Source organism: Natator depressus, chromosome 2 (assembly GCF_965152275.1).
Source record: "Natator depressus isolate rNatDep1 chromosome 2, rNatDep2.hap1, whole genome shotgun sequence".
In the NCBI taxonomy this organism is placed as follows: domain Eukaryota; kingdom Metazoa; phylum Chordata; order Testudines; family Cheloniidae; genus Natator; species Natator depressus.
This window is the reverse complement of record NC_134235.1, coordinates 242,536,113-242,563,368: the sequence shown is the minus strand read 5'-3', so window position 1 is coordinate 242,563,368 and position 27,256 is coordinate 242,536,113. Positions and strand designations below refer to the sequence as shown.

General features: G+C 43.1%; 1 protein-coding gene and 1 long non-coding RNA gene across 2 annotated transcripts in view; one reads left to right on the top strand and one right to left on the bottom strand.

The window, feature by feature from the left end:
* Nucleotides 1-14,517, top strand: part of LOC141981792 (uncharacterized) — a 111,944-nt gene extending 97,427 nt beyond the window's left edge. The window contains exon 3 of the long non-coding RNA XR_012637923.1: nt 14,327-14,517. This is a non-coding gene — a long non-coding RNA (uncharacterized LOC141981792). The remainder of the gene's footprint in view (nt 1-14,326) is intronic.
* VIPR2 (vasoactive intestinal peptide receptor 2) overlaps nt 1-27,256 on the bottom strand; it is an 83,917-nt gene that overhangs the window by 43,841 nt on the left and 12,820 nt on the right. Inside the window, exons 3-4 of the mRNA XM_074943424.1 lie at nt 23,721-23,828; nt 19,574-19,671 (exon numbers count right to left, since the gene is read on the bottom strand). Of these exons, the coding sequence (XP_074799525.1) occupies nt 19,574-19,671; nt 23,721-23,828 (206 nt within the window). The remainder of the gene's footprint in view (nt 1-19,573; nt 19,672-23,720; nt 23,829-27,256) is intronic.

Genomic DNA, 27,256 nt, shown 5'->3' with positions numbered 1-27,256 from the left:
TGCAGGTGGTGATCTAAGACGAAATCCTCTGAGAAGACACAGGAAGGACTTTCATCCTGTCAGCTATCTCAAGAAAGAGCTGAGTTGATCTGCGGAAGGGCTTGATGTGCTCCAACTAGAAAGCCAGGGCATGCCCGACATCTAGAGTATACAGATGCCTCTCCTCATTAGTTGAGTAACGCTTTGGACAGAACACCAGGAAAAAAATATCCTGATTGACATGGAAGTGTGACACAACCTTTGGCAGGAAGGCTGGATGGGGCCACAGCTGAACCTTGTCCTTATAGAATACCGTGTACAGGGGCTCCAAAATAAGGGCTTTAATCTCGGAGACTCGCCTCGTCGAGGTAATAGGTACAAGGAATGCAACCTTCCATGACAGGTGGGAAAGGAAACAAGAAGCCATAGGCTCAACGGATGAGATGTGAGCCTGGTGAGCACCACACTGAGGTCCTGTTTGGGGACCGGGTCCCAGACTGGCAGAAAGAATCTTTCAAGACCTTTTAGGAACCTGATCGTTATCTCATCAGAGAATACTGATCTACCCTGGACGCGAGGATGGAAGACAGATATGGCCACCAGGTGAACCTTGATTTAAGAGAAGGTGAGGCCCTAGTGCTTTAAGTGAAGGAGGTAACCTAAAATGGCCTGCAGTGACAACTGGGTGGGGGAGATATTCTGTTCTGATGCCCAGCAGGAGAACCGCTTCCACTTTGCCAGGTAAGTTGCTCTGGAGGGCTTTCTGCTCTCCAAGAGCACTTGCTGCACCTGATTATAGGTGACTCCCAAGCAATACTCCTCTGGATTCAGCCACACAGCATCCAATCTGTGAGGTGGAGAGGGGCGAGGCTCAGATGCAGCAACTGACTGTGATCCTGTGAGAGAAGGTCCGGGCGGCTGGTAAGTGCCCACGGGGCTGTTACGGCTAGGTCCATGAGCATGCCCAACCAATGTTGGTGAGGCCAAGCCGGGGCAATCATAATGACCTGTGCCTTTTCCTGCTTGATTTTCAAGAGGACCTTGCTGATGAGCAGAATGGGCGGGAAGGCGTACATCAGGTCTCCTGACCAGGACGGGAGAAAGGCATCGGAAAGCGAGCCCCTGCCGAGACTTTGCAGAGAGCAGAACTGATGACATTTTCTGTTCTGTCTGGTGGCGAACAGGTCCACTCAGGGAGCTCTCCAGTTTTGGAACAGCATCCTTATGACCTCCGAGTGAAGAGACCACTCATGGTGAGAGAAGAAGGGCCTGCTGAGGTGATCCGCTAGCATGTTCCAGACACCAGGGAGGTGCAAGGCTTCCAGGTGGATCACATGCTGAATGCAGAAGTCCCATAGACGAAGGGCTTCCTGGCACAGAGCCTACAAACAAGCTCTCCCTTGCCTGTTGACATAGAACATGGAGGCCGTGTTGTCAGTCAGCACCTGTATTACTCGACAGGACAGTTGGGAAAGGAACACTCTGCAAGCCAGATGGATGGCTCTGAGTTCCCTGACGTTTATATAGAACGCCAACTCCTGTCATGACAATAGTCCATGAGTCCGCAGCATACCGAGATGTGCTCCCCAACTGACGTTGGACGCATCCGATATCAGGGAGACCATGGGTTGTAGGCTCGCAAACGGCACACCTTCCAACACTAGCACCCAGTCAGACCACCACTACAGGGAGGTAAGTACTCACAGTGGGATCATGAGGAGCTTGTCCAGGTGATGCCTGGCCAGGGAGACTGACGCCAGCCACATCTGGAGAGGACGTAGTCTGAGCCTTGCGTGCCAAACAACATATGTGCATGCAGCCATGTGCCCCAATAGTCTGAGATAGACCTGGGCAGTGGTGAGCGGATGGACAGTGACACTGATGATCAGATCAGATATTGCCCTGAATCTGGCCTCTGGCAGAAAGGCTCTGGCTCAGGTAGAGTAGACGACGTCTCCAATAAACTCTATCCTTTGAACAGGAACCAATGTTGATTTTTGTTCTTTTATCAACAGGCCCAGAGCTTGACAAGTGCATAAAAACATAAGAACGGCCATACTGGGTCAGACCAAAGGTCCATCCAGCTCAGTATCTTGTCTACCGACAGTGGCCAATGCCAGGTGCCCCAGAGAGAATGAACCTGGGGAGGAGTGGTTGATACTAAACTGGGAGGAGTGGTAGCTACGCTGGAGGGCAGGGATAGGATACAGAGGGACCTAGACAAATTGGAGGATTGGGCCAAAAGAAATCTGATGAGGTTCAATAAGGATAAGTGCAGGGTCCTGCACTTAGGACGGAAGAACCCAATGCACAGCTACAGACTAGGGACCGAATGGCTAGGCAGCAGTTCTGCGGAAAAGGACCTAGGGGTGACAGTGGACGAGAAGCTGGATATGAGTCAGCAGTGTGCCTTTGTTGCCAAGAAGGCCAATGGCATTTTGGGATGTATAAGTAGGGGCATAGTGAGCAGATCGAGGGACGTGATCGTTCCCCTCTATTCAACATTGGTGAGGCCTCATCTGGAGTACTGTGTCCAGTTTTGGGCCCCACACTACAAGAAGGATGTGGAAAAATTGGAGAGAGTCCAGCGAAGGGCAACAAAAATGATTAGGGGTCTGGAACACATGACTTATGAGGAGAGGCTGAGGGAACTGGGATTGTTTAGTCTGCAGAAGAGAAGAATGAGGGGGGATTTGATAGCTGCTTTCAACTACCTGAGAGGTGGTTCCAGAGAGGATGGTTCTAGACTATTCTCAGTGGTAGAAGAGGACAGGACAAGGAGTAATGGTCTCAAGTTGCAGTGGGGGAGGTTTAGGTTGGATATTAGGAAAAACTTTTTCACTAGGAGGGTGGTGAAACACTGGAATGCATTACCTAGGGAGGTGGTAGAATCTCCTTCCTTAGAAGCTTTTAAGGTCAGGCTTGACAAAGCCCTGGCTGGGATGATCTGATTGGGGATTGGTCCTGCTTTGAGCAGGGGGTTGGATTAGATGACCTCCTGAGGTCCCTTCCAACCCTGATATTCTATGATTCTATGATTCTATGAACCTAACAGGTAATGATCAAGTGATCTCTCTCCTGCCATCCATCTCCACCCTCTGACAAACAGAGGCCAGGGACACCATTCCTTACCCATCCTGGCTAATAGCCATTAATGGACTTAGCCTCCAGAATTTATCCAGTTCCAGCTGCACCAGACATGGACTCTGGAGCGCCCCTTGATGAGCCAGTGGTTGAGGTACGGGTAGATTTTGATATCCCGATGTCTGAGGTAGACTGCCACTACTGACATGCATTTCATAGCACAACTGCTAGGACAAAAGGGAGCACTGCAAATTGGTAGTGGGCAATCCTGACCACGAATCATAGGAACCTTCTGTATCTGTGAAATATCGATATGTGAAAGTAAGTATCTTTCAGATCGAGAGTGGCATACCAGTCTCCTGGATCCGGGGAAGGAATGATGGAGGCTAGGGAGACCATGCAGAACTTCAATTTCTTGAGATACCTGTTGAGGTTTCACAGGTCGAGAATGCGGTGTAGACCCCCCCTTGGCTTTTGGAAACAAAAATAGTGGGAGTAAAACCCTTTCCCCACAGATGAAAAGGAACTTCCTCCATGGCTCCCACCCACAAGAGGCCTTGTACCTCCGGAGTGACCAGATACATGTGAGAAGGGTCCCTGAAGACGGAAGGTAGGGGGGAGAGATAGAAATAAACTGAGGGTATACCCCACTGCTACTGTGTTGAGAACCCATTGGTCTGATGTTAAGGGCCCAGGAAGGGTAGAAGGGGAACACGTGGTTGGAAAATAACAGGGGTTCTGGATCCAGGACACAGGATGGAAGGTCGCCCTCAAGCGCACCTTCAAAATGCCTGCTTATTACCCAATTTGTTGTGGATAGAGCTTGAGTAAGCTGAGGAGGCCAGCTGTTGGCCTTGCAGGCGCTTGTAGCCCTTGCCCTTCTTGAGGAAGGGCTCTGATTGGGAATGGCCTCCAAACCTGTGGGACTGCTGCGGCTTGAACCGCTTTCTCGCAGGCGCCGGTGTGTAAAGGCCCAGAAAGCGCAAGGTAGCCCTAGAGTCGTTCAGGCCATGTAACTTGCTGTCTGTCTGTTCCAAAAACAGTGCCAGGCCATCGAATGGGAAATCCTGGATGGACTGCTGAACCTCCACTGACAGGCCCGATAACTGTAGCCAGGATGCATGCCTCATGGAAATAGCCAAAGTCCATTTGCATCTGACTCCATTGCATCTGAGACTGCTTGGAGGGCTGCCCTGGCCACAGCCCTACCCTCGTGAAGGATAGCCAGGAACTTCTTCCTGGGCTCCTCCAGCAGCGAGTCCTCGAACTTGGCAATGGACTGCCAAATGTTAAAATCATAACAGCTGAGTAGGGCCTGATGGTTGGCCACTCTTAACTGGAGGCTGGCCGTAGAATACATTTTTCTGCCAAAGAGATCGAGGCTCTTAGGGGTCGATCCCGGTTGGCCCTGTCTATCGTGCTCATTGGCTGCTGATACAACTAGGGAGTCAAAGGATTCTGCCAAATCCTTGGCCTCCAGACCCAGGTTAGATGCCTTCTCTTTAGAAGCTCTTGGTGAGCCTTTACATCATCCTGGGGAACTGTGTGGGAAGGTCCCGCTATCCTCATTGGGCGAAGAGGATGAGGAGGTGGGTATAGGCAGGTTGGCCAACTCTGTTCCCTCTGCCATGGGAGCTTCCACCGAGGCAGGCTCCGACTCTGCTTCTGAGTCAGGGGATGAGTGGGAGACTGTCACCGACTTTTTTCCAGATGCCCTTGAGGGTGCGATGATTGAGGAAACCCCCATGGGTTCCATAGCTGCCAAGGAGCCAGCCACTGGCCTTGGGGCATGTGCCTGCTGGTGGCACTGAGGGGAATGCCAATGCCCTCAGTGGTTTGCCTTATCCCATAGGCAGTTCTTCAATCTCCCTCTCAGAGCCTGAGGAGGGGGACACTTGTCTGGGGGACCAGAATGGTATTGCTGCCATCTGTCTACCCCTTTCCCATCGGCCCTCTCCCCAGGTCTCCAATGGGGACCTGTACCAGGATGACAGCTCTTGGTGCCGCATCTCCGGTGACGGCATTTGGAGGATCAGTGACAATAACCTATCGATCGACACCTCATGCTTTGAGAGCGGGTTGCTCTGTTGACCGGGAATGAGAGCAGGAGCGAGTGGATCGACGTCTCAGCTCAGGAGACTATTGGCATGCCTCTGGAGACCTGTACCAGCAATCCAGAGACCAGTGATGACACGCCGGGGATCAGCGTCTTGACTCTGGAGTGGTGCCGCGAGATCGGAGAGCAATACCGACTGTCCGGGGACCAGTGCCGGAACTCTGGGGACTGGCGATATGCCTCCACGGGTCTGTGCTGGAGTGCTGGCAATTGGCGCTAGGATCCCAGGGAACTCTGTCTAGAGTCTGGGGAATAACCCTGGGAACTCTTACAGGTAAGCTGACCCGTATCTGGGGGCTGGCACTGCTCAGGTGAGCACTGGCGGAGCACCCTCTGTGGCAGGGAGTGGTGCTACACAGATGGGGACCACTGAAAAGGCCCCAGGGCAGGTTTACCCCTCGAATGGGGCACCTCGCTGGCTGGTGTGGGCAGCATTGTAAGGGACAATATGTCCTTAGCGGCCTGAAAGACCTCCTCGTGGATGGCACTGCCAGGTGCCAAGTGTCTCTGCCACTTACTGAGGTGGCAGGAGAGTCTCACAGAAGGCTCAACAGCTCAATGGGCTCTGGAGCCTGGCCACTGTCCTGAGGAGGAGGAGCTGCCCTGTGAGGGTCTTTGTTCTCCCCCGGCTCTCTCCTTCCCTTTATGGGATATAGGAGAATGCCAGTCAGAGGTCGGTGCCGGTGGCGACTCCGCACCGATGCTGCGGTGCTTGGAGTGGAGTCCGATCTAGCTTGCTCTGAGGCCGATGCGAGTGCCAACTCCATAAGGAGCTCTCTAAGTTGAATGTCGCGCTCCTTTTTGTTTCACGGCTTGAAGCTTTTACAAATGCAACACTTGTCGCTCACGTGGGTTTCCCCCAAGCACTTCAGACAGCATTGATGGGGATCACTGACTGGCATAGGTTTTTTGCAGAGGTCACAAGGCTTTAAGCCTGGGGATCGGGGCATGCCCCGTCCCTAGGCTAAGTCCCGTACGGAACTAACAAACTATTTTTAATTTAGCACTAAGGGAACTAATAAAACTATACAAACTTTCTATAAACTATCTACAAGACATTCACAGCTAGGTATAGTTGAGAAAGGTAAGCTTGCCAAGGCAAGGAGACATTCCAGCACCATCACCAGTGGTAAGAAGGAACTGAGGGAATCCTGATCATTGTGGACTTCAATCTAAGTGAATGCTGGAAGTCTCATGCTGCCAGTACCAAAACATCCTTGGATTTTCTAAATATTGCAGATGAAAATTTCCTAACTCAAGAAGTATTGCATCCAGCATGAGGGAATGCTATATGAGATTTGTTTTGATAGATAAAGAACTACTGATCACAGAACTAAAAATTAGTAGTAGCTTTGGTACAACTGATCATGACTTTGTCACATTTATTATGTGCAAACAGAATAAAGGCCAGACCAAAAAGTGTATATATGCTACTTTGAAGAGACCAGTTCCACTAAGCTGAAAACAATTATGACACAAATCAGCTGGGAGGAAGAATTCAATTACAAACATGTGAATGATAATGGGGAATTGTCCCCAAAGCTACAATTCCAGTCTAGGAAGAAGGTTGTACGGTTTAAAAAAAAAAGACCTGGCTTAGAGGGAAACTGAAGGCATCTATAAAAAAGTTAAAAAGGGGACAGTTGATAATCATGAATATAAATATGAAGCTAGGAATTGTATAAAATTCATAAGGAAAGCAAAGGAACATAAGGAGAAAACAATGATCAGCAGCATTATGATTTTTAAGTATATTAAGACAAAAGAGAATCCTAACAATGGTATTTGTCCATTACTAGATGGAAATGGTAAAATTATCAATACAGAAAATGGACAAGTGTTCAATAAATATTTCTGTTCTGTATTTGGGAAAAAAGCCAGATGATGTAGTCATATCGTCTGATGATGATGACGATACTGTTTCCATTCCAACAGTAATTCATGAGGATGCTAAATAGCAGCTACTAATATTAGACATTTTAAAATCAGATAACTTGCATTCAAAAGTTTTAAAAGAGCTGGCTGAGGAGCTTAGTGGACCTTTAATGTTGATTTTCAATAAGTCTTGGAATATAAGGAAAGTTCTAGAAGACTGGTAGAAAGTTAATATCATGCCAATACTTCAAAAGGGTAAATAGGATGACCTGGGTAAATATAAACCTATAAGTTTGACATAGATCCTGGGAAAAATATGGATAAAAATAATGATAAAATAAAGGCTGAGAGCTTCCTAACAAGGCTCTAGCCTCCCATCCTTTGATCCCAAATTCCTATAGGTTCCCTTGATAGGGAGAACAAGGCTTTAAAAAGCAAGATCCTAAGCGACCAGAGAAGCCAGCAAACAGGAGTAGCAAAAAGGGGAGTTTTGTGAGGGAGTTTAGAGAATGTTTGTTAAGTGTACCTGGCTCTCACACTCCCTCTCTAAACTTAACCCACTTCAAGATGGAATGCAGAGATAAAATTTCTAGATAACATAAATGGCTGCTTCTTGAAGCAGCTAGTCTTGCAACTCACAGGAGTAGAGGCAATTCATGCTTTAGTCCTAAGTGGAGCACAGGATCTGGTCCAAGAGGTAGATATAGCTGAACTGCTCAGTAATAGCAACCATAATGTAATTAAATTTAACTTCCTGGGAAACATTTGGATGAATGGGCTAGAAAACTGGCTAGATCTTTGGGCTCAACGGGTAGTGATCAATGGCTCGATGTCCAGTTGGCAGCCGGTATCAAGCGGAGTGCCCCAGGGATTGGTCCTAGGGCTGGTTTTGTTTAACATCTTCATTAATAATCTGGATGATTGGGATTGATTGCACCCTCAGCAAGTTCGCAGATGACACTAAGCTGGGGCGAGAGGTAGATATGCTGGAGGGTAGGGATAGGGTCCACAGGGACAAATTGGAGGATTGGGCCAAAAAATGTCTCATGAGATTCAACAAGGACAAATGCAGAGTCTTTCACTTAGGACAGAAGAATCCCATGCACTGCTACAGGCTGGGGACCAATTGGCTAAGCAGCAGTTCTGCAGAAAAGGACCTGGAGATTACAGTGGATGAGAAGCTGGATATGAGTCAACAGTGTTCCCTTATTGCCAAGAAAACTAATGGCATTTTGGGCAGCATTAGTAGGAGCACTGCCAGCAGATCGAGGGAAGTGATTATTCCCTTCTATTTGGCACTGATGAGGCCACATCTGGAGTACTGCGTCCACTGTTGGACTCCCCACTACAGAAAGGATGTGGACAAACTGGAGAAAGTCCAGCGGAGGGCAACAAAAATGATTAGGGGGCTGGGGCACATGGCTTATGAAGAGAGGCTGAGGGAATTGGGCTTATTTAGTCTGCAGAAGAAAAGAGTGAGGGGGGGATTTGATAGCAGCCTTCAACTACCTGAAGCTGGTTTCCAAAGAGGATGGAGCTCGGCTGTTCTCAGTGGTGGCAGATGACAGAACAAGGAACAATGGTCTCAAGTTGCAGTGGGGGAGGTTTAGGTTGGATATTAGGAAAACCTATTTCACGAGGAGGGTGGTGAAACACTCAAATGGGTTACCTAGGGAGGAGAATCTTCATCCTTAGAGGTTTTTAAGGCCCAGCTTGACAAAGTCCTGGCTGGGATGATTTAGTTGGGGTTGGTCCTGCTTTAAGCAGAAGATTGGACTAAATGACCTCCTGAGGTCTCTTCCAACCCTAATATTCTATGATTTGAGAAAATACCAAAGAAACCCACCACAGTAGCATTTAACTTCAAAAGGGAAACTACGTAACACTGAGGAAGCTAGTTACATGGAAATCAAAAGGAACAGTAACAAAAATGAAATGCCTGAAAGCTGCATGGAAACTTAAGAAAACGTACACCATAACTGAGGCTTAAACTAAACCTATATCCCAAATAAATTAAACTGCAAAAGGACCAAAAATGTGGCACCATGGCTAAACAGAGTAAAAGAGGTGATGAGAAACAAAAAGGCATCCTTTAAAAATTTGAAATCAAATCCTTCTGAGGAAAACAAAAAGGAGCATAAACTCTGGTAAGTCAAGTGTGAAAGTATAATTAGACAGGCCAAAAAAGAATTTGAAGAAAAGCTAGCAAAAACCACAAAAGCTAACAGCAAAAACATTTAAGTACATCAAAAGCAGGAAGCTTTCCAAACAAAGTGGGGCACTGGACGATTCAGGTGTTAAAAGTGCACTTAAGGAAGACAAGGCCATTTGCATCCATCTTCACTGACGAGGATGTGAGGTCCCATGCTGCCCCCTGCCAGCAGCGGCGGTCCTGTGCCCCCTCCCCCCTCCAGCACCAGAGGGCACCCTGGAGCCCCCTCCTAGCACGAGCATGCACCCCAAAGGCCCCCTCCCCAGCATCAGCAGGTGCCCCAAAGCCCCTCTCCAGATCAGCAGCTGTGTCCCCGGAGTCCTCCACAACACCAAAAAATTAGTCAGGGGTATAGAGTACAAGTCATGGAGAGCTCACGGGGCCCTCAATTTTTGTCTATTGCCTGTGACTTGGCCATGACTTTTACTAAAAATGCCCATGACTAAATCTTAGCCTTAGTTATAAGTCTTTGAAAATCTGCAGTTTGCACATGTGCAGTACAGACTGGCTACAGTTTAACAGTTTTACAGTTTTACAGCTAAGCTATCTGAAGATTTCATCCTCCATGAGCACACTCAAGCCTCTCAGAGCTTCTGGTGCTGACCAGACTGTGCATGCACTGTCCCCCAGAGTAACTGAGTAAGCTCACCCAAGCAGGGCTACACTAGCCAAGATGGACTTTCCCTGTACTAGTTGTTCCCACCTCCTTTTGACAAGGGCAGAGCTGGGCATTGGAGCTGAAAGCAAGGGGCCTTTATCTCCTGCGCTCTCAGTGACCCCCTTCTGGCTCTCAGGCAGTGTGGAGGAGGAGGAGGTCTGATTCAAATGCACAGAGGACAAAAGCCAGACCAGGCTGGAGAGGGAAGGAGTAGATTGGGGCAAGGAATCTGGTGAGACTGGATGTAAAGAGGGAGAGAAACTGTGACCGGCTGAGTAAGGTGATTTGGACTGACAGGGCAAGGAGACTAGGACAGGGAGCGAGGGGAGTGGTGGCAAGTGCTGAGGCTGGGCCTGGGATCCCGGGGGCGGGAGAGATGCTGGAACTGGTTGGGCAAGCAGAACTGGACTGGAATCTAATGAGGGAAATGTGGGGGATGACTGGGAGCCAGTTCGTTGGTGAGACTGCGCAGATGATGACACGGGGGAGGGAGGGAGGGAAACTGGACAAGGAGACTGGGGACTAGGAACCAGTGTGGGTGAACAAGGATATGGGAGAGGATAGACACATCTGACAGGAGGCTGAAGTGTGGGAGGAGAACTGGGACTGTATATGTGTGTATTGTAAAATCATCTCTCTGCATACAGTAATATACTGTATATGTGTGTATTGTAAAATCAACTATTTTCTATGGTGTGTGGGAGAATTTGCAATTTGCAAGTTACATTTCCACTCTGCTTTGCAAGACAGAATAACAGTTTTTATGAATGAATGAGTACATGAGAAGGCCTTTAATCACTTCTCATGGAAAAAGTAATGAAAAAAAATGTAGAGTGTGGTGTAAATAAATACAGTATGACGCACAATGATTCGTATCATAAAGAGCATCAGTAGAAGTGAGTCCTGCATTATATTTTCTTGAGGAGGAAGGGTCCAATTTAGACTCTTGAGACAAACAGTCCGTTAGTCCACAGCAATGATACATTTCAGAGATAACTGTGCTGTACATGTGTTCTGAATGCACTTTGTGACATTAAGGAACTGTTTGAACAAGTCATGCTCGGCCTGATTTCCTTACTTCAATAGGATCTGTGGGTGCTCAGCCTCTCTGAAAATTCAGAATAGCTATGTCAGGTCTTTCTACTGCTTATGTAACTCAGTCATAACCAAAGAGCATCGGAAATGGAAAAATACATTGTAAGTTACCATGGTACCAAGCATTCACATTACTTCAAATGTGTGTTATGTCTTGCATTAATTTCCTAGCTATGTGTGGGTGCCTGCTTATGGCCTACAAACACACATCAAACCCCGCTCCACATAATTCATATGTACTGCTCTGTTTTATCTTAGGATCAATCTACACTGCACACTCCCTTTACAGTAGTGTGTAGAGTACGTACACAGCATGCCCCCCAGCAGCAGTATAAATAGCAGCATAGATGGCACTGCTCAGGCGAGAAGAGTCAAGACATGCTCAGGCGAGAAGAGTAAAGGGTATGTACCTGACACAGTTCTCTCCACACCCAAGGAGGGCCTCCCCCATCCACACTGCTATTTCTAGCAGTGCAGTGTCCCGCTGTCTCCCCACTGCTGGAGTTTTTCACTACCACAGGGAGCCGCCAGAGGCTTTCCCCGCTGTTGTGAAAGACTCTGGCAGTGGGGAAAGGCTCTGGCCATAGGAGGCAATAGGGAAAGGGTCCAGGGTAGCTCCCTGCTGCCAGAGCCTTTCTCCGCTGCCGCCCCCTGCCAGAGCCTTTTACTGCCATGTGTAGTGGCACACTGCAGTGTGGATGCAACCTGCTTTTCACTGCAGCATGTAGCTACACATAGCCTACACGCCACACATGGTTTGCAGTGCAGACATATCTTTAGGCACAGCAGACTTGCCCAGTCTAGAAAAATGGGTTGAGGTTAGGGTATGGTCGCTAGCTGGCTTTTTCATTCATGCGGATGAATTTCAATGCCTTTTACCTTGCCTGACCAGCTTGTGCTGTGCCCTATGCAGGGTCTTGGCACACGAAAAACACCCTAAGAGGGAGCCTAGGATACACCTCGACCTATTAAATCTAGATGAAAGATACTGAAATCCATCCACACAACAAAAAAGGTGGTGACAAGGTTCAGATTAGTTAACACATCCCAATCTATCCTTGACCCATTTTTAAGTATAGACAAGCCCAATTATTCCTATTGCTGTTATACCTACTAAAAATCCAATACAAATATCCAAAGGAGAAAAAAAAAAGGAATGAAAACTTGGGTGGCCGAGGTGGCATCTGGAATTGAATCTCTGAGACTCTTGAAGGCTGATAGCTCACATACTGTATGGAGATTAGAAACTAAATACTGTAATAAAGATTTAAATTAAGCTCTGACTGTTAGCAACATACATGGCCTGATTCTCCTGTCTCATAGCTGCCAATCAAGAGTAACTCTCCTGAACTCGAGAGTTACAGCAGTGTAAACCCAATGCAAATGAGAGGAGAATCAAGTTGAGAGTATTTTCTTCAAAGCTACTATTGCAGGTAGGTTAGGAGAGAACTATACTTTAGCAAACATTCTCCACAAAGCTTCTATTTCACGACTATGTGCACTCAGTATATTGCGTAATGCACATTTTTTAGATGTGCCTAACTTGATGGCTATTGATTTACATATATTCTAAATAAGTGAGATAAACTGCAATTGTTAAATTTGTTTTTTAATATATTTTTAAAAAATGAACATTGAAACTTAAAATTCCATCTGTAGGGCCAAGTTCTGCCCTCAGATGCCAAAAACTTGCAACCGAAGTGAATGAAGTTGCTTTCATGCATCTGAGGGCCCTAAAGCATCAAGCTGTGCACACTGGCCAGCTATGTAACCACGTGATCGTTACTCCAATCTCTTTACAAAAGAGAAAGTATCATTGTAGCAAATAACTCATATTACAGATATAATCAAATGTCTTGGCTTCTCCTGAGAGAAAACTAATCCGACTCCTTGTACCCTTTCTATGTACTTTCATATTTAATTATTTTCCATGCAGTCCATTTGGTCATTTTATTTGGGATGTATGTTATAGAATAAAAGGGACAATCAACTTGAAAAAGCATATTCCTGTATTCCTGGATCAAAGATTTCTGTAACTGAAAGAAGTGAGCAATAAAATGTTATGTGATGTCTGGTACTGTGTGAATTTAACAGCCCTTTGTGGGTAGAAAGTCTGTTGTTTCCCCCGTAAGGCCAAGTTAGGCCACCATGCTGCAATCAGATTCATGGTGGCAGACCCCTGGCTCCGTGTGGAGCCCAACTGAAGCCAATGGGCTTTCACCTGGGTGCAGGGGATGAGCCAGCAGATCTAATGGCAAGATCAGGGCTTAACTCAGTCAGTTTATCCCTCACTAAGACAACCTTTATACGTAAAGACAGGAGAGCAGAAGAATCCTTGTTGATGTATTTAAAAAAAATTAAGGCCATGCTATTTCAGGCATGCTGAATCAGAAAAGTTTATTTTAATTAGTTTAAAAAAATTAAGTTGATAGTTTCCTGATTAAGTAAGATAACAAAAAGATGATAATTAATTCAAATGATACAGATTAGGACCTAAACTAATTCCCACTAAAGTCAATGCAAAAATTCCCAATGACTTCAATGGGAATTGGATCAAACCACTCACCATTTTAGCAAACTGAGTGAATTTGTTCTTTTTGGGAAATTGGCAATGAAATATAATGGAAGCATTAGGTGATTTATTATTAAATGAACTCCTTCTATTCCAGATCATTAATAACCTGAACAGTTTGTCACCTTCTTATTAAATACCTATTCAGTATATCTTTACTAATCCCTTCTCTCTCATTTAAGCTTTTAAAACAAATTCATAACCCTTCAAAGCAAACATGCCTTTCCCCTTCTGGAGCATAAAAATAAGTTCTCACCCTAATTGAGAGTAACTGCTAAAGAAACAGAAATAAACAATCATAGAAGTGTGGAACTGGAAGGGACCTCGAGAGGTCATCTAATCCAGTCCCCTACACTCAAGGCAAGACTATGTAATAACTAGTCCTGACAGGTGTTTGTCTAATCTGTTCCTACAAACCTCCAGTGATGGTAAATCCAAAACTTCCTTCGGCAATTTTTTCCAGTGCTTAACTACCCTAACAGTTAGGAAGTTTTGCTAATGTCCAGCCTAAACCTCCCTTGCTGCAATTTAAGCCCATTGCTTCTTGTCCTATCCTCAGAGGTTAAGAACAACAATTTTTTCACCCCCTTCTGGTAATAACCTTCTATGTACTTGAAAACTGTTATGTCCCCTCCTAAGTCTTCTCTTGTCCAGACTAAACAAACACAATTTTTCCAATCTTTCCTTAATAGGTCATGTTTTCTAGACCTTTAATCATTTTTTTTTTGTCCTCAGGACTTTCTCCAATTTGTTAACATCTTTCCTGAAATACGGTACCCCAGAACTGGACACAATACTACAGCTGAGTCCTTATCAACATGGAGTAGAGCAGAAGAATTACTTCTTGTGTCTTGCTTACAACATCCCAGAATGAAGTTTGCTTTTTTTTGCAACAGTGTTACACTGTTGACTCATATTTAGCTATAAACCCCAGATCCCTTTCCACAGTACTCCTTCCTGAGCAGTCATTTCCCTTTTGTATGTATGCAACTGATTGTTCCATCTTAAATAGAGTACTTTGCATTTGTCTTTATTGAATTTTATCATTTTACTTCATACCATTTCTACAGTTTGTTCAGATCATTTTGAATTTAATCCTATCCTCCAAAGGACTTGCAACCCCACCCAGCTTGGTATCATCCGCAAACCTTATAAGTGTACTCTCTATGCCATTATCTAAATCACTGATGAAAATATTGAACAGAACTAGACCCAGGACTGATCCCTGCGGAACCACACTCAATATGAACTGAATCTATGAGATAAACTCATTCAGCAGCAAAGATAAACTGCTATGTCTGTAGGCAACAAATTAAGAACCAGATTTCACTAGCCTGGCATATACTGAACAACACTTTCTTCAAGGGGACTGACTGCAGAAGAAATGGCTATTCAACATGAATGAGGATATCAGAATCTGTCTAAAACATTAAACCTCCTGTTTCCATAATCCCAGTGGTAATACCTCACTACACCACCACGTATACCCTTAATAGACACCCAACGCAAACACAGTTCCTTTCTTTTTACACACTTCTGGTGTACAAAGAGAAAGAAATGTGAAGATTTCATCACTGAGCCCTGTGAAGGGGAACACTTTCTATCTGTACTGCCTAGTGATCAAGCTGCCTTCCCCCTGGGCATTCCCCTTTCTTCCCTACCGTTCTGCCCTGTAAAGGCGTGCCCTTTCAGTGACTCAGCCCTGAGCCAGGTCACGTTCTCAGGCTATATACGAAGAATCCAATAACAAGGAAGTCTCCAGGATTAAGCAAGGGATTCAGGGCTTCCCCCTTGTTTGGGGTCTCATGGTCCAGACTGTTGTGTCTTCCCCCAACTAGGGATTCCCCACCAATGGGTACAGTTCTCTAGCTGTCCCTCTTTAGGGACTGGTATGGGGGCCCAGGCCCGGACTCACCCTTTCCAGCAGACTCCAGTCCAGGGCCCAATGGCAGGCAGCTAAGCCCTGCAGCCTATGATGCTATGCAGCTGCCTCCTCAGATCACTACCTATCAGTCCCCTCTCTCCCAACAAGATAAAGTACTAACGTACAATGATAAAGGCGCTAACCATTAGAGAGTCACAGGTCCTTCTTTGTAGGCTTGAACATGTCGCTATAGTCAGGCCTCAAGCAGCAAGTCCTCCTGCAGTGCTCCTTCCCAGGAGCTCAGAGGGCAGGTCAGCTTCTTCCCACTGTCTGCCTAATACTGAGCTACTCTGCTCCTCTTTTTAAGCTCCTCCTCCAGCCAGTGCAGGCTTTGCAGGTACAGTGGGGTGAGGTCGCCTGGGCCCAGAGTAGTTCTTTAACCCCTTTCTTTCCAGTGTGGGCTTTGTTACAACCCCATCACAGGTCCTCTTTGGACTTTTTGCCGAAACTTGGGCCCAGATCCAGCTAAACTATGCTGACTTCCACCAGCTAAGGATGTGACTCTTTGATAGTACTGTAACTCTGTACTGAGGCCTCACTTCAAGGAAGCATCCTGATTCAGGAAAGCACTTCAAACACATAGCTAAGTCTCACTGACTTCAGTGACACTGAAGTACATATTTAAGTGCTTTCCTGAACAGAGATGGATTTAAGCGTGTGTTTTCCTGAAGTGGGCGCTAACATCGCAGAATTTCTAAGGAAGGCCTCAACAAAGAGACTTTCATATTTCTTCCTCTACTTTGAAACTATAAATAAAATAAAATATTAAGAATTAAAAGAACTAACTATTCTTATTTGAATGTACTGTCTATTTGCAAAGGAAATAGCTGCTTTCTACTGACCCAGAGCTAGTGAATTTAACTTTATTTTTGATACTAGATAACACTGAACAGATTGTCCAATTTCTTGTCAGGAAGGAATTTTCTGTCATGTCACATTAGTATGGTCAATTTATTTTCTGGCAATGAAGTGCCCAGAACTGAACTCAATATTGCAGGGTCAGCCATGCCAGCGCTATGAGGAAAGAGGAATTGGTGCCTCCCTGCTCTGTGATATTATGGCACCTCAGATACAGCCCAAACTTGCATTATCTCAGTTTCCATGATACACTATCCACTCGAGCCAGTTAGAAAGCGGTAACACCACAAAAGATCTTGTAGTAACAGTGGGCAGCTAAGTATCTCCTTTCTACTTCCATCTTCTGGATTTTACCCTAGATGCTTTATTGTTGTTTGTCTTATTCCAGGTTGATTCATATTTTGTTACTTCTGCCCACATTTCCAACCTCTCTAGTTTCTCCTGCACTATTATTTGCAAATTTAATTAACTTAAGTTTCACTCTCTTCACTCCAGATCATTAGCAACAATGTTAAATAAGAACAGGTCTATTCAAATACTAATTCCTTCATCTGCCACCAGGACTGCTACAATGTATCCCTTTTTATTTATTGGCCTTTGGTTGGTTTTCAATCCAGGTGACAATGTTTGGGTACATGATAGTTTGGTGGTTGTAAAAATGGTTCTCTGAAACAGTAAAGCACTTTCAATTTTCCAAATATTCAGATGATTCCAATATCTCAGAATAACCATCTGCATACAAAATGGGAGAATAAAATGTTCCAGTCCATTTCTTTGTCAACTATTTTTTAGTTATTTATGTGTCTGGACTTTTTAATGCATTAATGAGCCACACTAATTCATGATATTTGCAAAACTCTTCATATACAGAAACGAATAAAAAAAGTTCTTTAAAATGGAAAAAAACTTGGAGACTACAGATTGCCGTTATGTGCATATGTGAGATATGGAACTGTTACGTACTCACTGGCTTTTGACAGTCTTAATTGAGAAAGAGCAGAAGTGAACTAATTATAGTTTTCCAAACACATTGTATTTTCATGGAGCACAGTGATTACTGTTAACACACATATGTATACGGAGTGGTATTGTTTTCTTTCTTTTAGTGTCTAAAAAGAATCTGGAATCCCTATATTATTTTGAAGGAAACTCAAGTTTTTCATATTTACAATAACTTTGGTTCTCTGTCCAGCATATACTTGTTACAACACATGAAATGAGACAGGAAAAAGATCAGGAGGGAGTTTCTGGCAACCATTCTACCCTTGCGTGTGTGTGTGCAAGCACACACACAGTGATGGGGAGGAGGGAATGGGGGTAGGCTGGGATAATAGGCCTGCTTCTCTGGACAGGGTCCTGAAAGAGGTCAGCTGGAAATTTCATGCACTCCTTTGGGGATCAGGCTATTCATTGACTCCTCCAACCTATTTCACCCTGAATAGGTCTACCACTTAGACACTGACTATGACTTCTTTAGCTTGGATTTCATCAGATCTGGCAGACAAGGCAATGAGTGATAACAGGCATATCAGACATGCCTACAGCTGACTGCACCTGTTGCTGGTAATCCTGGCAGGAAGGAGCAAACTGCTGGCAGTGACAGCTGAGTCAAGGTGGGTATCTATCTATCTGACAGATTTCTTTAGTGCCCACCACCGAAGTCATTAAGCACCTGGAAGAAGTAGGACATATTCCTTCTTGAAGAATAGGCATCAACTTTATCATTGCCTGGGAGGTACATAGGAGGAGCCCATGTCTCCATGTGTGAATGGGAATTTGACTGATGGTGGAATCCTGCATTTGCAAGTGAAGTCTTGCTCTGGTGTGATACTACAGAACTACCAGAAAACCAGGAACATTTCTCACAAATAAACAAAGATTGTGAAAAACGTATGCCCTTTTCTTGTTGAAAAATTTCAATGTTAGCTAAGTGTTCTAATCTGCAGGTGATGCAGGAAGACCTGGTAGCTCTCCTCAAAAGACATATAAGGGCAAGAAATGGTAGAGGCAAACTGAGAAGATTACATTTTAACACTTGCTAGGATCATTTGTTCTATACCTGACAGCCTTTGGTCCACATTCTGATGTACCTTATAAACTGATGTAAATCCAGAGTAATTCCCATGAAGACAACAGAGCTAAATGTTCATTCTACCTATTTACTGTATTTAAATGTACTGTACAGATTAAATGATATATACTATCATATTAAACTAAAGGAATATTAGTTTGTATTATAAATACACAAAATGCTTAAAACATTAGTAGTATGCAACAGTAGCAGAAATTTTATAGTACAGTCACTGATAATGGCATCACAGTGCCTAGCACACTGGGTTCCTGATCCACTACTGGGGCTACTAGGCATTACAGTAATCCAAACAATAAATAATAATGATGATAATAAAAATAATCATTAGTTTTTTATCATTATAGTTTATGAACCCTACACCTCTGCTCTTAGGGTATGTCTACACTTCGAGCTGGAGATGTGATTCCCAGCTCAAGGAGACATTCTTGCCCTAGCTCTCATCAAGCTAGCATGCTAAAAATAGAGTGTAGTCACAGTGGCGGGATAGGCCCTGACTACACGCTTAGGGTCTCATACGGGTATGTACCCAGGTGGCTAGCCCCTTCCATGGCTTGTGCTGTCATGGATACATTCTATTTTTCATTGAATGAGCACAAGTATGTTTCCTCAACCTGAGAATCAGACCCCCAGCTCAAAGTGTAGACATACCTTTAGCTTAGATGAGAATTTCAACTCAAATAAAAGATTTTCTATACTCTCAAACATGCGTACACAATTCCTGTAGATTTCAGAGTAATATGCATGTATTTGGGAGCAGAATTTGGCCCTATAGTTTCAAGCAGAGAAAGGTATAACACAATCCAATGGCTGGAAGTTGAAGCTAGGCAATTTCAGTACATAAGATGTACATTTTTAATGGTAAATGTAATTAACCATTGAAACAGTTTACCAAGGGTTGTGCTGGCTTCTCCATCACTGATAATTTTAAAATCAAGATTGGGATTTTTTAAAAAAGATATGCTTGAGGTATTATTTTGGGGAAGCTCTATGGTATGTGTTATAACAGGAGGTCAGACTAGATGATCACAATGGTCCCTTCTGGCCTTGGAATCTATGAAACTCTTTTGAACATCTGCATCTGAATGAACAGAATAATTATTTTTCTTACCTTACTGTCATCATCACCATCATAATAACCACAAGCGCTTATGTAATCTGGAAATATCTCTGACCATCCGTCACTTGTACAATTTTTGCTAATATTTCCTGTAAAACAAAAGTCACAAATTTTTCCACATAGATTCAAAAGCTTCCTAACCAACAGGCCTTAAAGTCAAGCTTCATAAAAACTGTGCTTTCTTGTGGAAACCACTCCATTAACATGCTTTGTGTCCCAGCACTGTCATTAAGCAATCCCACATATTTCCATTCATGTGCACTTATTGTTTTAACATTTATTCTTGGCTCTGAGTCATACCAAATATCTTTGCTATGCTAAAGAAACATACATACAAAATTGCAATGCTATGCCTCCTTCTTTCAATCATGGAGTGTTTGAACTGAAACTGAAAGATTTTGTAGTTTTGTTAAAATTACTCTGAAGGGAGTTTATTATCTTCCACTTTTAGAGAATTATTTGTAGTTAAAATAGTTTGCCGGACAAGTAATTTGAATGAAAATGGCTCTATACGAACCTTGATTACTCTAAACTATTATTTAAGATCTTCTGAGCAGGTGATATTAAGTGTTCTACTGAAGAGTTAGATTAGAGTACCTTGGATACTACAGTGGTGAATTTCTACATAGACAGATGAACATGCATCTGGTTTATAGCAAATTCTGATTTAGCATGTAATGCATTTTAAAGGCCCTCTCAAATTATGCGCACAGAGGCAGGGAAAATATCACAATACAGGCAAACTTCAGGGACTTCCATCTATCCTCCACACCCATAATTCAATGGGGGGACCAAAGGGGAATCTTTTTGTTTTAACTATGAGTCAGCAGTGTGCCCTTTTTTCAGAGTAACAGCCGTGTTAGTCTGTATTCGTAAAAAGGAAAAGGAGTACTTGTGGCACCTTAGAGACTAACCAGTTTATTTGAGCATGAGCTTTCGTGAGCTACAGCTCACTTCATCGGATGCATAGCATATGTGCCCTTGTTGCTAAGAAGGTATGAGTCAACAATGTGCCCTTCTTGCCAAGAAGGCTAACAGCATATTGGGCTGCATTAGTAGGAGCATTGCTAGCAGATCAAGGGAAGTGATTATTCCCCTCTATTCGGCACTGGTGAGGCCACATCTGGAGTATTGCATCCAGTTTTGGGCCCCCTTCTACAGAAAGGATGTAGACAAATTGGAGAGTCCAGCAGAAGGCAACGAAAATGATTAGGGGGCTGGGGCACATGACTTATGAGGAGAGGCTTATTTAGTCTGGGCTTATTTAGTCTGCAGAAGAGAAGAGTGAGGTGGGATTTGATAGCAGCCTTCAACTACCTAAAGGGGGTTGAGGATGGAGCTAGGCTGGATGGAGCTAGGAGGATGGAGCTAGGCTCTTCTCAGTGGTGGCAGATGACAGAATGAGAAGCAATGGTCTCAAGTTGCAGTGGGAAAAGTCTAAAACTATTTCACTAGGAGAGTGGTGAAGCACTCGAATGTGTTACCTAGGGAGGTGGTGGAATCTCCATCCTTAGAGGTTTTTAAGGCCTGGCTTGACAAAGCCCTGGCTGGGATCATTTAGTTGGGGTTGGTCCTGCTTTGAGCAGGGGGTTGGACTAGATGAACTTCTGAGGTCTCTTCCAACCCTAATCTTCTATGATTCTATGAACTCAAGCATAAAAGGTCATCTGGCCTCTGTCAACTATAAAGTGGTGAAAGTGGCCCTCTTATCTGTGATAAACTAGGAGCCCACACTTTGAAGCAATACGGTCAATAGCACATGGGGGAGACTTACCAACTAAGAAGATAAAAGTTATTCCTATGAGGTGTATGCACATTATTCAAGATGCAATACGTTACATAGGTTCAGACAGGAGAAGTGACGTTCAATTCAGATAAGCATACAGGCTTTTGGGAGCTTATCTCAACTTCTGAGTCTGCAACATTGGGCAGGAATTTTGTGAGGACAGGCTTTCTTTGACAACTCCAATCAGTTTTAGGAGGCCCTGTGTCATGTGAAGTGCCATCTTTTGGGAAAAAATTCAAAATAGAGGTTCGGAGCAATTGTAGTGATTAAACATCTCATGGCACTTTTTGCAAAAGTAGAGGGGTTACAGTAACTTGTCCAAATTAATGTTTAGGAAATTACATTCTGACCCCTTAAATTCAGCCTCTAGTTTCAACTGTATACAGTATTATCTTTACTCAGTGTTGTTTTGTATAGTGTTGCTATGAGCTGTTGAGCAATAATCACTCAAAAAGAGGCTGCATTTCACGGATGGAGAAAAGAATTACTGTGTATATGCAAAAAGAAAAGGAGTACTTGTGGCACCTTAGAGACTAACCAATTTATTTGAGCATTGGTTAGTCTCTAAGGTGCCACAAGTACTCCTTTTCTTTTTGCGAATACAGACTAACACGGCTGTTACTCTGAAACCTGTGTATATGCAGTATACCAAATGATTACCCATTTCCCGTCAACTGGATTTGTCTGAATGATAGATTTGAGCTAGAAGATCTTGATCACCTTTTACACATTCTAGAACTCTTTGTTTCCTTTTGTGAGTTTGGGTAAGGAACAATATTATAACTGTTGCTTAGCACTATGAATATAACTGTGCTAGGAGAAATTGCCTCCTTCTCAGAATTCTCAATTTATGCTTATTCTAATTTATACTTAATTTGTGCAACTGATGACCCATCTTTACTCCTCAATCCCATGAACAGGTGCCAGATAGATTAGGTTTTCCTACTACAAGTGTGTTTTTGGAAGAGCCACAACTGAAACCACTGAAAAGCTATTTTCAGAGTTGTGGAATTTTGGTACAATGATATCCTCTTGGAAGTTCTTGATATCCAACAGAAAAGCTTAAAGTTACAGGGATATGCTGTATGAAAAGAATCTTTTCCACACGTGTAGATTACAACTCACTTCCATATTTCCCACCAAGTAGCATGTCCATGAGACACCAACAGCTGAGGTTACACCAGTGAAATACTGTGAGAAGATCTGTTTTTTTACCCATTTTTTGACCTTTCTTCCTTTTACAAAGAGAGACAGACCTATTTCCTTGCTGATTCTGCCATTGTCTAAAGCCTAATACTGGCTAATACGGTCCAATGACTAGAACACCAAATTAAGACACTAGGACCTGGGTTCGATTCCTGGTTCGGTGATTTACAATGTGAACTTGGGACAGTTATATAACTTCATGCCACAGTTTCCCTACCAGAAAAATGGGGAAAATAATACTTACCCACCTTGAAAAACATTTTGAGATCTACATGTGACAATCTACTTGTAAGCATTATGTAATATTATAAATTGCACTGACCAGCTGTGCTGCAGAATTAAAGCACTCTGGATAGATGTGACACTGGATATTACCAGCTAAACTAGGCCCCCTAGCAACCTGGCTACGAGATTAAGCTGGGTCTTTCAGGTTGTGGTAAAAAACAACATGAAGGTGATTATAATCCCATGTAATTCCCACCACTGTTAATTTATCTAAATTATGTAGTAATGTTGTTGGAACCTGGGCACAATCCAATGCCTTGTCCTTCCAATGACCATATTGGGCACTGGATCAAGCCCTGTGAATATTCAGTGGAACTAATCATAGTGCATAGAGCTAAACATGCACATAATTTTTAAGTGCCCATCACCAGAGGATAGGGGAGCTCTTCCCACAAACAAATGGGAAATGCCCATAGGCACAGAGACAGTGACTAGCTTCTAAAAGAGCTGCATCTGGGTGGCGATCATGACTGATGTAGTCAGGTCAAACACAGCAGGGCCCTCAAGCTTGATCAGTGTCAATGTATGAGAACATCGACTGAAATCTGAAGTTCTGGAAACAATAAATGCCATTTGGGTAATCAGTACAATTTGTTTAGTGCTGTCATGATGGCATCTCATACTTTCTTATTGGCACCATTGAGAAGGCTCATTCTTCTCTCTCTAAAAATAAGACAATATCCTAAACTCCAAATACATGCTTTTACAATTTACTGTACATAAGCAAATTTGCAATAGACATAGAATAAATTTCACCCAACTGAATGGTTTCAGGTGAACCTTGCAGTGCGTGAGGTTATTCTTTAAAAAAAAAAAATAAGGCCATAAAATAAATACATAAAATAACTTAAAACAAAATACCTGGTTTGCTGAAAAAGTGGCTTAATACTTTTGGACAAGGGACAGTGACAGTCTCTCCAATTTCAGCAGGGCGCCAGCAAGTAAGGTTATCCCAAACTCCAGCACATCCTGTGAATGAAAATGAAAGTTGCAGTCCTGAATCCATCAAACTGAAATGAACATCTGGAAATAAATCTTGGTCATCTTATTCCTACTTAAGCCAATGGGAGTTTTGAAGGAGTAATTAAAGAAGGATTTGGCCCTTTAAGGAAAACTGCTAAGACAATATTTACTAGGAGAATTGTAAAAGGTTTTAAAATAAGAGCCCACTGATTAGCCAGTCACTTTGCAAATCAGTGCCCTTGTTCTGGAAATGCATTTGTTTATGAAGTCTACCGCACAAATAATGTCATCTTGATGTGATCATCCTGAAGGAGTCATCTGTAAGTAATGAAGATAACGAAGATTAATGAGTAATTTCTGAGGGTTCATATGTATTAGTAGCAACACTAAATTTTAGAATTCCATTAAAATATGCTTAATTAAAGCTAAACAGGACAGGTGCTTCTATAGCAATACATACGACATCCAAAAAAGGAGTTCACTGCACTAAGCAATAGGATAATTAATTATTTGAGTCCATTCTGATTGATGTATTTTCAAAGCAGTGTTCAGGAGTTACAAAATCAACTTTCCTTACCAAAAAAAATTGGTTTTGGGCAAAGAACTCCTCTTCCCACAGATGCATTACCAGGGCATTTGATTCTAACTTTCAGAATGACAGATAAAGTACAAGGCCCTGATCCTGCAAAGACATATGGGTGTGCTGAACTTTATGGAACCTGGGCACAATCCAATGCCTTGTCCTTCCAATGACCATATTGGGCACTGGATCAAGCCCTGTGAATATTCAGTGGAACTAATCATAGTGCATAGAGCTAAACATGCACATAATTTCTTGCAGGATCAGGGCCCAAGTAAGCAGCCAAAATAATTAAACATTATTTTTATCAGGATTTATAAGAACATCCATTGGTGTATGTGCAAGATTCTGGGCAGTTACATCGATAAAACATTAAAAAAAATGTATACTGTGTTGCCAACAACTGGCAGAAACAATAGACTACCTGCAAATTAAATGTACAGTAAATGTAATGGAGAGAGCATTCAGAAATACCCTATCCTACTCAATACTTTTTACATCTTTTGGTAAAGGATGGTGGAAAATGTGTTCCTTTCAGCAGAGAGCATAAAAGGTCAAGCTGATTCAGAAACTGCTCACATCTTAGGATTGCTCTGCTAAAACTTTGATGGTCTTAAAGACACACCTGTAGATTTAATGTGGGTCAGTGGTGTTACACTTTTTAAATTCTAGAAAAAATATCAAAAATAAAAATGGGATCAGTAGAAAATAATGATTTTATCCATTTCATTTCACCATGACACAGCAAAGGCTAAGCGCCATCTTTTGTTAAACATGTCAACTGTCACTGGAGATAACACCATACTCATTTGGAGATAACACCATCAACAGAAGGTAACATCAGTGTTCCAGCACTGGTTATTTTTTAATTAATGAAGAGATTATGAGCAGATCTGTGGTACAAAAGAATACATTTAGTAATTTTCTATTTGATAAATCTACAGTACAAAATGACACAATGTACATTCCAACAGGGGTGGAATAGTGGGGGTCCTGAGAGCCATTGAACCAAACTGTAAACCCTGGATATGATAAAAACCACTTCAAGCCAGAGGGTGCAGCAGCACCCCGAGCACTCCTAGTTCCAGCACCTATGCATTCCAAAATCTTCTGCTATAACCAACCTACACTGCTTCACATTGTAAGGCCAAGCCAGCACCGGAATGGAAAAACTTTACAAAAAATGGAAGAGCTTCAAAGTGATGTCTTGGCATTTCTTTAAAGAAGTAAAAGGAGCAGGTTGGGGTGGTGGCTCCCTAAAGCGATCTGCTGTCTAGAAACCACTAGATGGCACTTAACAATTGGATTATAGCAGAGAGTGCCAATTCAAACAAAGTCTTAAAGAACTCTGGGAAGAGGGGTGTTTAATACTTTTAGTAAAGGACTTGTGTACAATAAACAAGATAAAATGAAAGCCGTCTGAAAATGAGCCAATAGGTTGTCAGCTAGGCCATGGTTTGTTTTTAAAGTTTGGGAAGCAGTTAGATTTTGTACTTGATTTCCACTCACATGGTAATCAGACCATACATTGAAGAGGCCTCAGTGCCTATGGGCAATGTTTTTCCAGTCCAAGGCTCTGAATGCAATACTATGCAGTATAGCGTACATGGCAGTTTTCAAACATATGGACAGAAATTCTTTCTGCATCTTTTTATATGTAAATGAGAATGAGAGGAAAAGAGAGAAGGGCAAAGAAATTACAGGCTTAGGAACAAAGCAAGTTTAGAGTAAGCTCACTTAATGCTAATGACAAGAAGGTGACCACAGCCATAATAACCAAAAAATCAATATTGAAGAGCCCATTCAACAACACTACAGTGCATACAGTTCATAAACTAGTGAACTCCCAAATCAGATGTGTGCATACCACCAGAATGCCCATCTCAGAAGTACAGACATAGTTCTGGCAGGCATTTTAATGCCAAGGTGAGTGAATCATGTAACAAGCTGTAACATTTCTTACCTCAGCATAGAGCACACTATTGGTGCATAACAAATAATAAGAATGAGAATTTACCTACAGCTGAGCAGTGCTCAAAAAGGTGCAAAGTTATTTCCAGCTTTCCTGAACCTTTTTAGTCTGATCCTTACAACCAAAAGCCTTAACAAAAGCGAAGGGACAAATATATAACCAAAGATGGGAAATGCTTTTTGAGAAAGTAAGATCTGACCCATGCATCTGAATGATCCCTAAATCTACCTCTATGGTATGTGTGTTCTGAATTGACACCTCAAAGAGATTTTACATGTTGCTCAGTTAGAAGGATGATGCTAGATTCTATAAAGGAATCAGTTAGGAACAAGAGTCAAAACCCCTCCCTCCTTTTCCAGCATAATTTAAACATAACTAGTCATGCATTTCTATTGACCTGCTTTTCTTCATGGCTATAGGCTGATGTCACATTCTCTTTTTTTCTACTAAAACTGCTCACTTATTGTTGCTCTTTCTTAATGACCTTTTTGATCTGAGGTTTAGAGCAAGGCTGATGATGAGATTTTCTTAATGTAGGAAGCCATTTCAGAGGACTTTTCATTTTCATTCCACCCATCTTATATTACCACATTTACCTTAAATGCCGGTGAAAAAATGCCCCAGCAGTCTATTGTTTGAACTGTATATATGAAGTTAACTATTACAGAAGAAGAGGGCATAAAACAGGACTTTGGAAGTAGGAAAATCACAAGGAAGACAATGATAAAAATATAGCACAAGCCCCCTCCCAGATATAAAGGTGTCTGTACCCTTCAGCAGTCAAGGTCACAACTGATTAAGTCCTGGAAAATTCTAGCCCTGTTATAGAGGAGCACTTTCTTAGAGCTCCCTTTGAAAGTACTGGGGCCATATTGTGCTATC